The sequence below is a fragment of the Callithrix jacchus genome, chromosome 10 (assembly GCF_049354715.1).
Source record: "Callithrix jacchus isolate 240 chromosome 10, calJac240_pri, whole genome shotgun sequence".
NCBI lineage: Eukaryota > Metazoa > Chordata > Mammalia > Primates > Cebidae > Callithrix > Callithrix jacchus.
The window spans coordinates 70,631,359-70,645,896 of record NC_133511.1 but is presented as its reverse complement, the minus strand read 5'-3'; the positions used below and the strand labels follow the sequence as shown (position 1 = coordinate 70,645,896).

The 14,538-nt window shown below is 36.5% G+C and overlaps 1 protein-coding gene and 2 pseudogenes across 1 annotated transcript; all 3 read left to right on the top strand.

Moving 5' to 3' along the window:
• The first annotated feature begins 1,217 nt into the window (after nt 1–1,217).
• Nucleotides 1,218–2,980, top strand: LOC100390387 (olfactory receptor 51G2-like). Its single transcript, XM_002764040.6, has one exon. It carries the CDS (start codon nt 1,235–1,237, stop codon nt 2,201–2,203), a length of 969 nt encoding a protein of 322 aa, XP_002764086.1. The 5' UTR covers nt 1,218–1,234; the 3' UTR covers nt 2,204–2,980.
• Nucleotides 2,981–7,429: 4,449 nt separating this feature from the next.
• On the top strand, nt 7,430–8,373 carry LOC100390025 (olfactory receptor 51G2-like; annotated as a pseudogene).
• A 4,917-nt stretch (nt 8,374–13,290) lies between these two features.
• LOC100389663 (olfactory receptor 51G2-like) lies at nt 13,291–14,180 on the top strand (annotated as a pseudogene).
• Nucleotides 14,181–14,538: the final 358 nt, after the last annotated feature.

The window sequence follows — 14,538 nt, the reverse complement described above, 5'->3', positions numbered from 1 at the left end:
AAAATGGTCTTATATCTCACATATTGTACATTATAGTTGAATATTTGGTAGGCTCCTCACTCCTTCAATTAAAGCAGCTAGTTATGCTAGCTTAAATCTTTGATACAAAAGTAAACACAGTTTAGAGCCAAGCACATAGAGGAACATAATTAATATTTATTGAATACTTGGATGAATAACAACACCCATATTGAACTAAATCAATAAAAGTGGCATTATAAAATATTCAGTTATTTAATGGAGATTACTTGTTAACAAAAACGTGTGTATATATATTACAGGATAACTTTGTAAAGCATCCCTAGATCTTAATTAAAATTAAAAATATTTAGGCTCATAACAGAGAGTCCATGAACACCTTTTTGTAAGAAAACAAACAATCTCTTAAATATTTTAGTATTTTTAATTATAAAGAAAAATTTTCTTTTCTACGTTCTATGTAAAAAAATTACATTCAAAAATATTGCCTGCTATTGTCATACAACAGGATTTCATAACTATGTGACAAAAGATCATTTAATTTTTTAAAATTCATCACAAATTATTTAAAAAATATAACAGAAATAATTTTCTAGCAAAAAAAATGAAATAAAAAACATACAACATACAATAATTATGTATTGTACTCTAATAGCAATTATTATTATTAGATTGTAGTATTATTAGATTATCGAAGCACAGAAGTATTAAATCAAATTAGTATCACAGTCTGCATATGCTTATTTTCAGTTCAGGTACTCATGCAGAAAATATAGCATACAAAATGTGTCCACGAACTACAGTTTAAATAATACTGTGCAATAGGTATTATTATTGACAAAGAAAGTAAGAAATGCCCTGGTCATTATGTGCTACAGTAATTAGAATAACAGGTATGCATTTGGATGAGTTTTTAAAGAACTCTATTTAAATCGTACATCTTACTATAGATTTTTCATTTTAAAATATTATATCAATTACATGACTCAGATAAATATCAAGGCTTCCTTTTTTAAATTTTTTCCTTCAATAAGCCACACTATCTAGGAAATTTGATCAAGAATGGTCTTGTTTTGTTGTCTAAAGGCTCAGATGCTATATATTGGACAACATTTAATCTTACATTAGACATATCTCATGGTCAGTTTAAAACAAGAGATATGGTAAGTAGCCAATTAAATGCCCAAGTCAAATTTTAACACCTGTGTCTGAGAAAATTCATTTCATTCTAGGAAAGGGATGCCATGCTGACATCATGCTTCCTGACAATTGCACCAACTCCATCTTCACCTTCCTGGTGACTGGCATCCCTGGGCTGGAGGCTGCACACATCTGGATCTCCATACCCTTCTGTGCCATGTTCTTCATTACCTTGGTGGGCAACATGACCATCATGACAGTTATCTGGAGAGAGCAGACCCTCCATATGCCTGTGTACCTCTTCCTGGCCATGCTAGCCGCCTCTGATCTGGGTCTGTCCCTCTTCACCTTCTCCACAATGCTGAGGATCCTCTGGCTGGATGCTCGAGAGCTGACCTTTTCTGCTTGCTTTACCCAAATGTTCTTTATCCACACCTTCCAGGATTTTGAGTCAGCCATCATATTGGCAATGGCCTTTGACCGTTATGTGGCCATTTCTTGTCCATTGCACTATTCTTCCATTCTCACCAATAGAGTGATTGCCTGGATAGGTTTGGCTATTGTGTTGCGAACCTTCACTGTACAAGTGCCCCTCCCCATCCTCTTGAGGAGGTTGTGCTTCTGTCGCTCCAATGTACTTTCTCATTCCTATTGTTTGCATCCTGACATCTTAAAACACTCCTGCTCCAACACTAGGATCAATAGCATCTTTGGACTGTTTGTAGTGTTGTCCACTATGGGACTTGATTTTCTCTTTATTCTTCTTTCTTACATATTGATACTAAAAACTGTATTAAGCATTGCATCTCATGGTGGCCGCCTAAAGGCCCTCAACACATGCATCTCTCACATCTCTGCTGTTACTGTCTTCTTCACGCCCATGATCTGTCTTTCTATGCTGCATCGCTTTGGCCCAAGACTTCCTTCACATGTCTATGCGACCATGGCCAATATGCATTTTCTCGTTCCTCCTGTGATGAATCCCATCGTGTATGTAGTGAAAACCAAACAGATTCGAGACAAAATTTTGAAACTTTTAATCAAAAAAGGAACAGAAGAATCCCAAGTAACATTTATAACATAAATATTGCTAAATGGATATAACACTAAATGGTCACTAATCCAACTCTCCTATCTGAGATTTTTTTTTACATGTATCTCTGTGTAGATATAGAGACAAAGAAGCAGTAGGTCCTACTATATTGTATTTTTTGCAAATTGCACTGGGTATAGCATTCTCTTTCAGCTATAGATATTGTTGAAAGTTATCATGTAAATTTTCTTTCTAAAATTGCTTTTCAGCTCAGATGCATTTTTAATCTCAAAACTTGTTTTACAAAATGTGACTTGTGGTTTACTCTTCCATTTTCTAAAAGACAAACCCTTAATTAGGCTTTGCACCATGTTGATTCATCATCTAAATTGAATAACTTCCCATTCATTACATCAATATTTAGATGCATTTAATGTATAAAAGATAATCTCTTCATTGTCTTTCCATAATTCATGCCAAATAGGTTGCTACTTCTTATAGAGCAACATAGATTGAAATAGCAATGGTGAGCAGGACATACATTCTTTCCTAGATCAGTTGGATGAAATAGTTAGGATCATTGTTTTTTATAAGATCACTTTTAAAAGGTGATTTTAAAAAATGATGAAGTTGCTGGTATTGTTGACACTTGGAATCAGACGACAAAAGAGTCATTTCTAAAGTGCTTGTAAAGCCAAATAATTGTTTTCCAATTGTACTTAGTCTCATCTATTAATAAAGGTAGTAGTGACATCCTTGACCTGCCCTTACAGAGAGGCTTTGAATTTTGCAATTGTAGAAATAAAATTTTTGACAACCATGCAAATCAATAAAGTCTTGCTAATGTCTTTTAATATCATATAAAGGTTTTTTTTTTTTTTTTTTTTTTGAGACAGAGTCTTGCTGTGTCATTAAGGTTCATTACTGGAACAATCATTGCAGAGCCAGAGGAAATTCTTAGAAGACTTCCCTTGGCTGGCCTTTCCCTAGGCATAGCTTTTTCCCCTGTAATCGTGTGTAATGTTATTTACAATATTAAATCGTAGCCATGAGTATGACTCATATGAGTCTTTCCAGAGAATCACTGAATTGGCATGTGATTGTGATTCACCTGAGACAGTTCCCATGCCTCATTTCTAACTTGGACTCTATCTCAATTCAGCAGGCCATTTCTGTCTAGTTCTACATCTACTGCAGCCAGGATTTGTATCATCTACCACCCTCTACTCAGCTTCAAAGGAAAACCCCGGCCCGTTTTATACGTGCCTACTAATCCTTTTTAACACCATCCCCTATCACTTGAAATTATTCTTCAGAAAATAGATAAAAAACTTACTTTCAGGAGAGTGGAGAGAGGAGAAGAGGAAATATCAGTGAAAAGTAAGCAGCATGCTGAGTAAACTGTATGCTGTCTGAAAAAAGCTTCCAGCAACAAAATGAATTTATCTTTTATTAATATTATATCCATAGAAACAGTTCTACAAATATTCTACTTCAATCCCCAACATATTTACAATTTAAGAACAAACTATTAGATTTGGAGAGAGGTAGTTCTTTGTTTGGAAGCTATGAAGAATAATATTTCTTGGAGTTATGAGTGTAATATGAAATGCTTCTTGGGCCAGGATAGCTAGGTTCTATAGGGTGATGTCTATCTCTAGGTAGCTAAGGTCTTAGACTGGGAACAGATATAAAGGAAGCCTGGACCAACACTGGTTGAATGTCCTAAGCTTGTATTATGTGTTATTCTGGACAACTGGCAAAGACCAATAATAATTAGTAATAGCCAGCTCTATCTGGCACATGAACAGCTGATGCTGCTCTGTTAGTCTATACCCCAAGGATTAGATGTGGGATTCCATAGACAGCAAGAATCAGAGATTTATAATCCTAATCACTTGGCATTATACTCAAGGCAGGGGGCCTGATAAGGTCCCAGCTGCACCACCATCCGCAGAGCTTGTGTCTCTTTCCTGGAGTTTGGTAAGTGGAAATGCTTTAGGCTAGGTTAGGTCAAATCATATCATGTGTGTACCTGGGATGGGAGTCAAGGGAAGTAATAAGTTATCTCAAATATGGTGTCAAACTCTGTATGAGGATTTCTGAGGCAGAAAGGACACATATTAGAGGTATACAGGATCTCTACTCTCTTATATGATATATTCTGTAATTTTCGGAAAGGTTCCCTGACCACTCTTCTCTCACTCAACCATCACTCAATTCTCGACCTTGGGATTTAAGATCAACTGCAAGTCAAACTATATTTATGTATAACACATATTGAATAGTTGATAAATAATTGGTATAAGAAAGAAAGGATGTCAGAGGGAAGAAGGGAGGAAAGTGGAAAGGAAAATGAGAAATAGGTTTTCTAATTTTCACACAACTTTGTAAGGCAATACCAAATAGCTACTGTAGAGACTTTCAAGATAAAGAACTACGTGGAAAATTTATTTGAAAGAAATAGTTCAACAGACTGGTAATATTGATCTCAAGCTATAAGATTCACTTTTAAAAAGCATAATACTTCTGAGCTTACTCTGAAGATTATACAACTTTATTTTCATTGTGCTTCTAAGGGCACTACAAGAAAATCCAGGATTCCATTTTTGTAGTTTTGGTACCATTACCGAGATCTATATAGCTAAAAAGCCACATCAGATATGAGCAATGTAGCAATTCGGGTCTCAGAATATTGGATATTTATTTTGATTTTTTTTGAGATGGGTCTCACTATGTTTATTAGGCTGGTCTTGAACTTACTCAAGCAATCTTCCTCTCTGGCCTCCCTAGTAGCTGGGATTACAGGTAAGCACCACTACCCCAGGCTGCACATTTAAAAAACAAACAAACAAACAAAAAAATACCTCTAGAATTTGTAAAAGTTATGCGGTCTTTTTCAAGTACCAGGTATTATTCAAGGAAATGCCATCCACTCAGAGCTTAGGAAGAGACAGGATGGAAACTGTGGAGGGATCATTATTAAGAGAGAAGCATGCATTAGCTTATCCTGCACACTCAGACCTTTGTGTAAGAGGTCCTACCTTCAGTTCCTTGTTAACTCCTGTCATTTTAAATTTATGTATGAGCAAATTTGGACATTTTATGTGCCTTTTCTTCCTGTGCAGATCAATCTCAAAGTTGTACTGTTGCTCCTTACTAAGCTTTAAATGACGAAACATTGAACATACAAAAATGCTTTTAAGACTATGAGATTAAAGGAAATATCCAGGTGGCTAATTTAATCAGACAACAATGCAGGATAGAAGAATTTAACAAAGCTAAATGCTAGATACTCAGTTTTTAAGTGAGAGCTTAGCCTACTTCTCCAATAGGCACAATAGATTTTGCAGGAAGGTAGATTTCCTAATTACTTAAATGTCACAATTGAATGAGCTGCTTTCTGAAACATATACTTTCACTTTATTTTTTGAAGACATTACAGAGTTAATTTAGTAGAAGATCTTGAAAAACTCAACATTTTAATTACAAAATTTTTTGGCAAAGCTCATATAAAGAAGATAGTATTTTCACTGCTCACTTTGTGACTGAAAACATCTTACCAAAGTTTCATGTGGGAGGAATAATTCCCCAATATGTTCACACACAGAAGTGGAAAACACTGGGAGAAACAGGCAAATACATGCTTCTAACCTCTGTGGGACTGTATCTACTGAGTCATTAACACTCAGGACCTTGATCAGGTTTTCTATAATACCACATTCTTCTCATAACTAATTTTTGCAGCTAACATAGGTAGAATCCTATTATTCTGATAACTACGCTCTATCAGAATTTGTCTGTGTATACACCAAATTTTAGCAACTCACAACAAAAACTAAGCTCTCCTCTATTAATGCTACTTTCTCAAATCTGATAAATCTATCTCTGTGTTTTGTTTTCTTTATGAGTGACTATGATTTTCCTTCCTCCACCACTTGCCCTATAATTATTGCCCGTACTGTTTACAGTCCAGTTAACATTCTTGTTTCAATTTAGACACCTTGGCTCACCTTTCACAGAATATCTACTTTGGATTTTCTTTAAAATAACAGTTGCCATGTGAAATGGAGATTATAAAAGTTTTTAATGACTTTGTAGAGCAGCATTAGAATTATTTGGTGGAAAAGAATTAGATATGATGCAAGAGATTGTTCTACTAGACATAGATGCTGCATAATATACTTTATAGAAAAATGTTGAGATTGCCGTTTTATAAGAAATGCTTTCTAGAATGTTTAGAAAGGAAATCACTATTCAGTGTGGAATTTAGACATGTGACCAAGGTTTCCTTGGAACTCTAGGTACTTAAATTTCACACTTTATTTTTTCTTTAGTAAGTATCCTTGATGGTACCCAGGTCATTCTTATATAAGTGAATGATGTAGAATAGGATGTAGATTCACAGTTAGGAACTTTTATCTGTCTAATGGTTAATATTCTCTTGAACTAGATTATGTATGTGTTCTATGTTGACCAGTGGGTTATTAGGTTTTCAAAGGCAGAAATTACATATTGCCTATCATTGCGTTACTAACATGAAGTACATGACCAGAACTCAGTAACTGAGTGATACCATTGACAATATATTTTGCTTCTAATTATAAATATAGTTTAGTTTTTATCTTCTTCCTTCTACATATTGGTACCAGGTACGATTTTTAGAAAGCACCCTGTAGCAAAGATTAGGAAGGAATTTAAATCAAATCAACATACATCTCAAACCCAAACCTCTCTTGATGTCTTACTGTCATGGTTTTAACTTAGAATGTCCTGGATCTCTTTCAGGAAAAATGATATATCTGGTAATATCAGGAGTTTAGAGTCAGTATTAATTACTTACACTTTACATTTTAACTCCCAGACAGCAATTAAAAACAATTCTCCATATCTGGGTGTTTCAGAAACTTATTTATATTCTGATACCCCCCCCAAAAAAAAACCTAGGTCCTACACATAAGTCCTATGTTCTCAGCATGAGGTTGTCCTTTGCAGTTTCAAACTTGGAAATATTTCCAATAAGAGGGAGATTGTTTTTCATTTTTATGACCTGAATATGCTTTTGAAAACTAGAACAAATTACTATGAGGGTCAGACTTGTTTCATAGTAGAAACCTTTAAAGAAATGAAAACCAGTCATATGAGAAAAGGCAGGACAATATTACTCTGCAGGAGAAAGCAATAGATGTCATGTGAGACGAGATATTGGGAACATGCTGTAAAAAAATAGATTTTTTCTGTATTTACATCTTTCCAGGGCAATTGCTTCCTAGAGTTATGGTAATTTCTAACAACAATAACTTCACCACCTTCTTTTTCATATTGATGGATGTCCCAGGACTGGAGACTGCTCATTGCTGGACAGCTATTCCTATCTGCTTGATCTATGCTCTTTCTGTGTTGGGCAACGTTACCATAATGTACATTATCAAGTTCACACCCAGCCTCCACTCACCCATGTACCTCTTCCTCTCTATGCTCTCAATGGCTGATCTGGGTCTCTCAGCTTCTACTCTGTCTTCAATGGTAGCTGTCTTTCTCCTGGGCCAGCGGAGGATGGGAGCTGCAACCTGCTTTACACAACTTTTCTTCATTCACACTTTCTCAGTCATCGAATCAGGTGTTCTGTTGGCCATGGCTTTTGACCGCTGTGTGGCGCTCCAAGAGCCCTTGCGCTATGCCACCATTCTCACAACCAAGAGCACTGGGGCAATTGGGCTGGCCATCTTGTCTCGAAGCTCCTCCACTTGCCCTTGCCTGTGCTCCTTGGAAGACTGCAATTTCAGCCTACAAATACTCTGTCTCATTCTTACTGTGTTCATCCTGATGTTCTAAGGCTGGCTAGTTCCCAGACTCTTGTAAATAGTGGCTTTGGGCTCTTTGTCTTGCTTTCCACACTGGTGATGGATGCTGTGCTCATTCTTGTCTCCTATGTGCTGATCTTGAAGACAGTGCTGAGCATTGCTTTCAATGCTGAGCGGCTCAAAGCATTCGACACTTGTATTTCTCACATCTGTGCGGTACTACTTTTTTATACCCCACTAGTTAGCCTATCCATAATCCATCGTTTTGGGAAAAAGAAGCTACCAACTCAGGTATACATGCTTCTCTCCTATCTGCACTTTCTTGTGCCTCCAATGCTCAATCCAATTTTCTACAGTGTCAAAACTAAAGAGATTCGGGTATGGATTCTAAAGATGCTCCACCCCAAAAAGCTTTGAGTCATATAAATAAAATCTTGTTGGTGACACTTCAATACTAGAAGAACTGCTGACTGAAGACATCTCAAAGTGGGCCAAATATAACTTTCATCTCGTTTATCAGCCAATTAATTATTGAAACACACTGACTGAAGTACAATATAATATTTTCCCAGCTATCTGGGAAATTATATATTTTTTTCCTGTTCAACAGGAAAAAAGCATTTCTCATTCTGCAAAAGTCAATCTCAACTTTATATGGCTGAGGTGATGTAAGGGAAACGTCACAATCTCTTAAGAGATATGATTAACACGTAAAGGCAAGCAGATTATAAGAGTAGGATGCAATAATATCTAATATCTACTCCAACAAAAACCCTAGAATTCTATAAAAATTTAAGCTCAAGAGGACCTCACTTGGTTGTACTGTAAAATTTGGAAAATATGTGTAAACTATGTTTTTTTCTCATTTGCATAATAACTATAGATGTAAACAACACTGAAAAATATAAACCAAATAAAATATTTCAAAATTATATATGTGTTAAAGAAATAAAGATCTTTATTGCTGCAATATAATGTCTCATGACATAAATATTATGCAGCTTGGTATTTCTTTAAGCTCCATAACTTATGAAAGATGAATAATGCTTCTAACTATCATCCTGCCCTCTGAATAAAGTTAAATAGCTGCTTCTCCCTTCCTAGTAGACATATTAAAAATTGTGTACTCTTATAAACTACTAAGATGCTATATATTTTGAACAGTAGACTCTATATATAACTCAATTTCCTTTGATCTTTTAGGGAAGATGAACAAAATAAGCCAAGTAGATACTCTGAAAAACTGTTATATAAGAATTAGCAAGACTCTCATAAACAACTCAGAGCTAGAAAAATTGATTTTCTCAATCTGTCGTGGTCTTTTTATTTCTGGACTGAATTTTCAACTAAGCACTCTGACAAAAATGTCTCTACTTACTGTATAGCCACTAATAGGTCAATTAACTCTTTCACTTAAGTGTTAATACTTTGAGTATAATTTTTCTATAGTTATTTACAATGGTATGTTAGAAAGGAGAAAAGACACATATTGCCAACATTTCATTTCCCTCCTAAATAGTCTTTCATTGAAAACAAATTTATTCCACTTCACTAAGCTACATCCTATTCAAAGTTTAAAGAAAATAAGAGAATGCTGCTTTCTCAGTATGAAAAGTTTAAATCGTCATGGGGAATAGGCTTGTAAATATAATTATCTAGAGTATCACAGGTGGCCTTCCGGTAGACAGAAAATTTTAGAGTGATAACACATAAAAGGGTGGGTTCATTTGGTGGGTGGTATTTAAGACTTTTCATTGAAGTAGTAAGTTTTAGATTGTAACTGAGAAAGATGAATAATGCTTGTAACTATCATCTTGCCCTCCAAATAAAGTTAAATACCTGCTTCTCCCTTCCTAATAGATATATTAAAAATTCTGTACTCTTACAAACAAAGTCGAGGTTGAAACTCAAACAGTTTAACACCAGGGACATTGTTGTAAACCATGTGTCCATTACTTTCCAATGATTATACTGTTCCACTATATTTCACAGACACAGAAAAATAAATAATTATTCAACTTATGTATGTGCTGGAAACTATCTTCAACTCAGGACTTTATGATATTAAAGATTGTACTCTCAAATAGAGCAATTATTGTTTTAAGGTATACAGTACAGTGGATTAGTAATTGAAAAATGCAGACTTGTACAGTGCCAAAAGACTTCCAATCGCAATGATGTCGCGTTAGCACATTGTAATACTTGTTTAGTAGTGACATGGCTAAAATCGGTTGCTATCAAAAAGCCCATGGTTCCTGTTTTTTTTTCATCAAGCAAGTTACTTTTCACTGGGGACTCTGTCATGAACTCGTGAGGAGAGAGAAATGTTCTTAGAACTTGTTTCCTTTTGGTAGAGCCAATAATCTGCGGTATGGAGAAGGTGTTAAAGTCATCTGCCAAGGATTTTGTTATGATAATTTACAAATGAATGGCCTTATGTTTTGAGTTAAGACCCTGAAAAAGATAGTACACTGAAAATTTCATCTTCAGGTACCAACTGGGAAGTACTGGATGAGTTTACTAAATAGTTCCTTTAAGTGCTGTCATGATGAACAAAGCTAATTAAATGTGCAGTTGGGAAATGAAATAGTAACTCACCAGCCACATTCCCACTCTCTTAAACGCATCCTGAGATGTATGTACCTAAATCTCTAGGAAGACTGAGTCTGTGCCCCTCAGTGGAGATAAAGTAAAATGAGAAAAATTTGAGAAATAGAATGGCATAGGTAATTGTTGATTTGTGAAGACATTTGGATTTCTATTTCTTGCAAGATATAAGGTAAAAGAAAGATGGTCTGGATCAATAAACTCAGGGTGGTCAAGAAAATTGCAGCTCTTTCATAGAGTAACATCTTTGAACAAGATTATTGCATTTTGCATAGTAAGTACATCTTTTATGATAATTTTTCATGGTAAATACATTTAGGAAAATTTAAAGGACAAATATTAACAAGCATTATATACGTTCTAAGCACTTTAAAAGATAACTGGGACTTTTTTTTTTCTTTTTAGACTTTTCTATCCACCCTATTTTATCATCATATAAACCTATAAGATTTATGTGTAATAAAAATTAGTAAAATTCATCTAGTTCCCCTTTTTAGATGATGGAAAAACCTAAGTCAGCATGGTATTAAGATATGTAAGTATGTACAGAGTGTGAAGAGGGAATTTTTTGTGAACATAAAACTCATACCATCATTTTTGCTTATTACTATCATGGCAGAATATTAGCTGTTAATGTGTTTGTTCTGAATCCTATTGTGGTTGTAGAAGAAAACAGCTATTATTAATAGTTGAAAAATCCTACATAGCATCCCATATTTTGACCCACAATGCCACAGATCTACATCTGGTTAAAAATCTGGCCAGCCAAAAGGAACAATTCCCCAGTACAAGAAGCTCAGTGCATTCTTAACATTTTTAGGAGAAATAACTTATGCTTCAATCCAAGTTTTGATGGAAGTTGTTGTTTTTGCCCCCCTCAGTGTTTCTGTGCTGAAGCCAGAGTCAGAAACAGAAGCCCTGCCTTTTCAAATGAATTCTTCTGTTTCTTATTATTAAAATCTCTCACTCAACAACTATATTTTAACAACTAAATCAAGAAAAACTAACACACACACACACACACACACACACACAGACGCAAAACACTTTCTTTTCTAGGCAATCATCACAGCTTGATATATACAAAAATAAAATTCTTCACATACATGAACATCTCAGTGTTTTGTATGTGTTCTTTTAATCAAAGGCTGAGTACGTGAAATAAAGTCAAGAATTCTGATTCTTATTACACTACAGGCATCCATTGTGCTTGTGTCTCTGCATCTGAGGCCAATGGGTAAAGTGAGGAGCCTTTCAGTTTAGTAAGTATTGTGACTTTCTCTGACTTTAAAGAAATAGAGTACAGAAACAGAGCTGCTTTGTTCTAACCTCATGTGTCCCCTCCTCAGAGAACTATTCCTTAAATTCTCAATCTCATTTAACAAGCATTCTTCTTTTTCCATATTATTTCATTTTCTTCATATATTTGAAATAACATTGACTCTAATTTTTTTATTATTAGGACTTTATTGTTACTATTTTCATAACTCTATTTCTTGAATCTAGAACAGAATCTAGAACAATTTAATTACTGAATAAAAGTGCACACATCTCATGCAGAGGTACTAAGGTAGATTATAAGAAGAAAACCAGAAGTGGCCAACATACATGAAATGGAAAATAAATTGAATTAGCAAGAATTTTGTTTTATTTGTTTTGATTAAAAAATAAGTTGTGTGAGTGTCTGGAGTCTGTTAACAGCCGGCATTTGTCTTCAGCTACAGAGCTCAATATTCAGAATGCAAAGCACAAAGTCAATTAGCCTTATTTCCAGTCTTGGCGCCTCCTTTTATGATCCAAGGGTTTTGACACAGTTATATACTTGAATTCTCACGTTTCTTAGTTTGGAAAAACTAATCTGCCAACTTCTGAAAGTGGGCTCACATGATAAAGGAAATTGTTTTATATTGCATGACTTTAATTATGAAAGAAGATGTCTCCGTAAAATTCATATATTCACCAAATTAAAGAAGTACAAATTGAAAGGTAGTGTGAAGATTTGACAGGAAGGAAGGACACCTGAATTCTGTTTCCACATTTGACACATTACTTATATTGAAAACTGAAGTTTACTTCCCAATATATGTAATGAAGAGTTGGAATCCACATTACTTCAGTCCCTTTCAAGAGCCATGTTCAAACTCTTATTGGGGATAAACTTTGTTATTTGGCTTCTAAGTCAGGCATTCTATACATAGAAGACTTCTTTCAATAATTAAACAAACCCGTATTTTCTTAAGAACCCCTTATGGCTGGGCGCGGTGGCTCACGCCTATGATCCCAGCACTTTGGGAGGCCGAGGCGGGTGGATCACGAGGTCAAGAGATCGAGACCATCCTGGTCAACAAGGTGAAACCCCATCTCTACTAAAAATACAAAAATTAGCTGGGCATGGTGGTACATGCCTGTAATTCCAGCTACCCGGGAGGCTGAGACAGGAGAATTGCTTGAACCCAGAAGGCGGAGGTTGCAGTGAGCCGAGATCGTGCCATTGCACTCCAGTCTGGGTAACAACACCGTGAAACTCAAAAAAAAAAAAAAAAAAAAAAAAAGAACCCCTTATTTATGAACTAGGGGAAATACTTGGACAAATTATAAGATTAGGGATGTCAGAGAAATACTTCCAGCAGTCTTCAAGGTGTACAGATGATGTTCTGACCCAGCCACCCATCCTTTTCCAGGACCTGTGATTGCACTTCCTCCTGCAGTTGTACCCCTCCTGTCGTGATGTCAGACTCCAACCACACCTCCTTCTTCCTGACAGGCCTTATGGGACTCCAGGTCATGCACTCTTGGCTCTCCTTCCCTCTGTGTGCCATGTATGTAGCTGCTCTGGCAGGAAACAGCCTGATCCTGTGGGTGGTGAGGTCAGAGCCTTCTCTGCACCAGCCCGTGTACTACTTCCTGTCCATGCTGGCAGTGACCGACCTGGGCCTTGTCTGCCTCCACACTGCCCACCATGCTCCCCATCTATCTGCTGGGTCTCAGGAAGGTGGCAGAGGACCTGTGCCTAGCCCAGCTCTTCTTCATCCACACCTTCTCCATCATGGAGTCCTCCGTGCTGCTGACCATGGCCTTTGACCGTTTTGTGGCCATCAGCAACCCCCTGCGCTATGCCACCATTTTCACCAGCCCCCAAATTGCAGGTTTGGGTTTGGCCATTGTGGTGCACAGTGTGGGCCTCCACATTCTGGCCCCCATTATGCTGAAGAAGCTGCCTTACTGCCGCAGCTGCCAACTCACCCATTCCTACTGCCTGCACCCAGATGTCATGAAGCTGGCCTGTGTGGACACTGTGTCAACAGTGCCTATGGTCTCTTCATGGTCCTCTCCACACTAGGTGTGGACTCAGTGCTGATTGTTCTCTCCTATGGGCTGATCCTCTGCACTGTGCTGTCCACTGCTTCCAGGGCTGAGTGCCTCAAAGCTCTCAACACTTGTGTCTCCCACATCTTCGCTGTGTTGCTCTTCTACTGCCTATGATTGGCCTGTCCATGATCCACAGATTTGGGAAGCAAGCTCCACAATGCAGTCATGTATTGCTCTCTTATCTTCAATTTCTTACACCTCCAGTGCTCAATCCACTTGTTTACACAGTCAAAACCAAGCAGATCTGACTCAGGTTGCTTTGCCTCTTCTGGTTAGGTGAGGCTGGCATGAGAGATACTCAGGATCATTAAATCTTTGGTGGAGAGAGAAAAGGAAAGAGAGACTTTAGTGATTTCTTTTTTTAACAAGCTACTGAACACATACTGAGCCCCATAGTCAGGAGAAGAATATAAGAAAGAAATGCCATCTGTTTTCATTAACTTTCATGAGATGTCTCATCATGGGAAGAAATGATGCACATTCTCCTTCACCTAGTATTTTATGAATCAAAGTGTAATTGAGCACCTACTGTGTTTAACATACTATTATAACACATAGAAATGAATATATAAACCAACATACAGCTTCTATTTTGAGAAAATGCAT

Excerpts from the sequence above, each read along its gene's own strand:
- LOC100390387 (XM_002764040.6), top strand. The coding sequence starts at position 1,235 with ATGCTTCCTGACAATTGCACCAACTCCATCTTCACCTTCCTGGTGACT.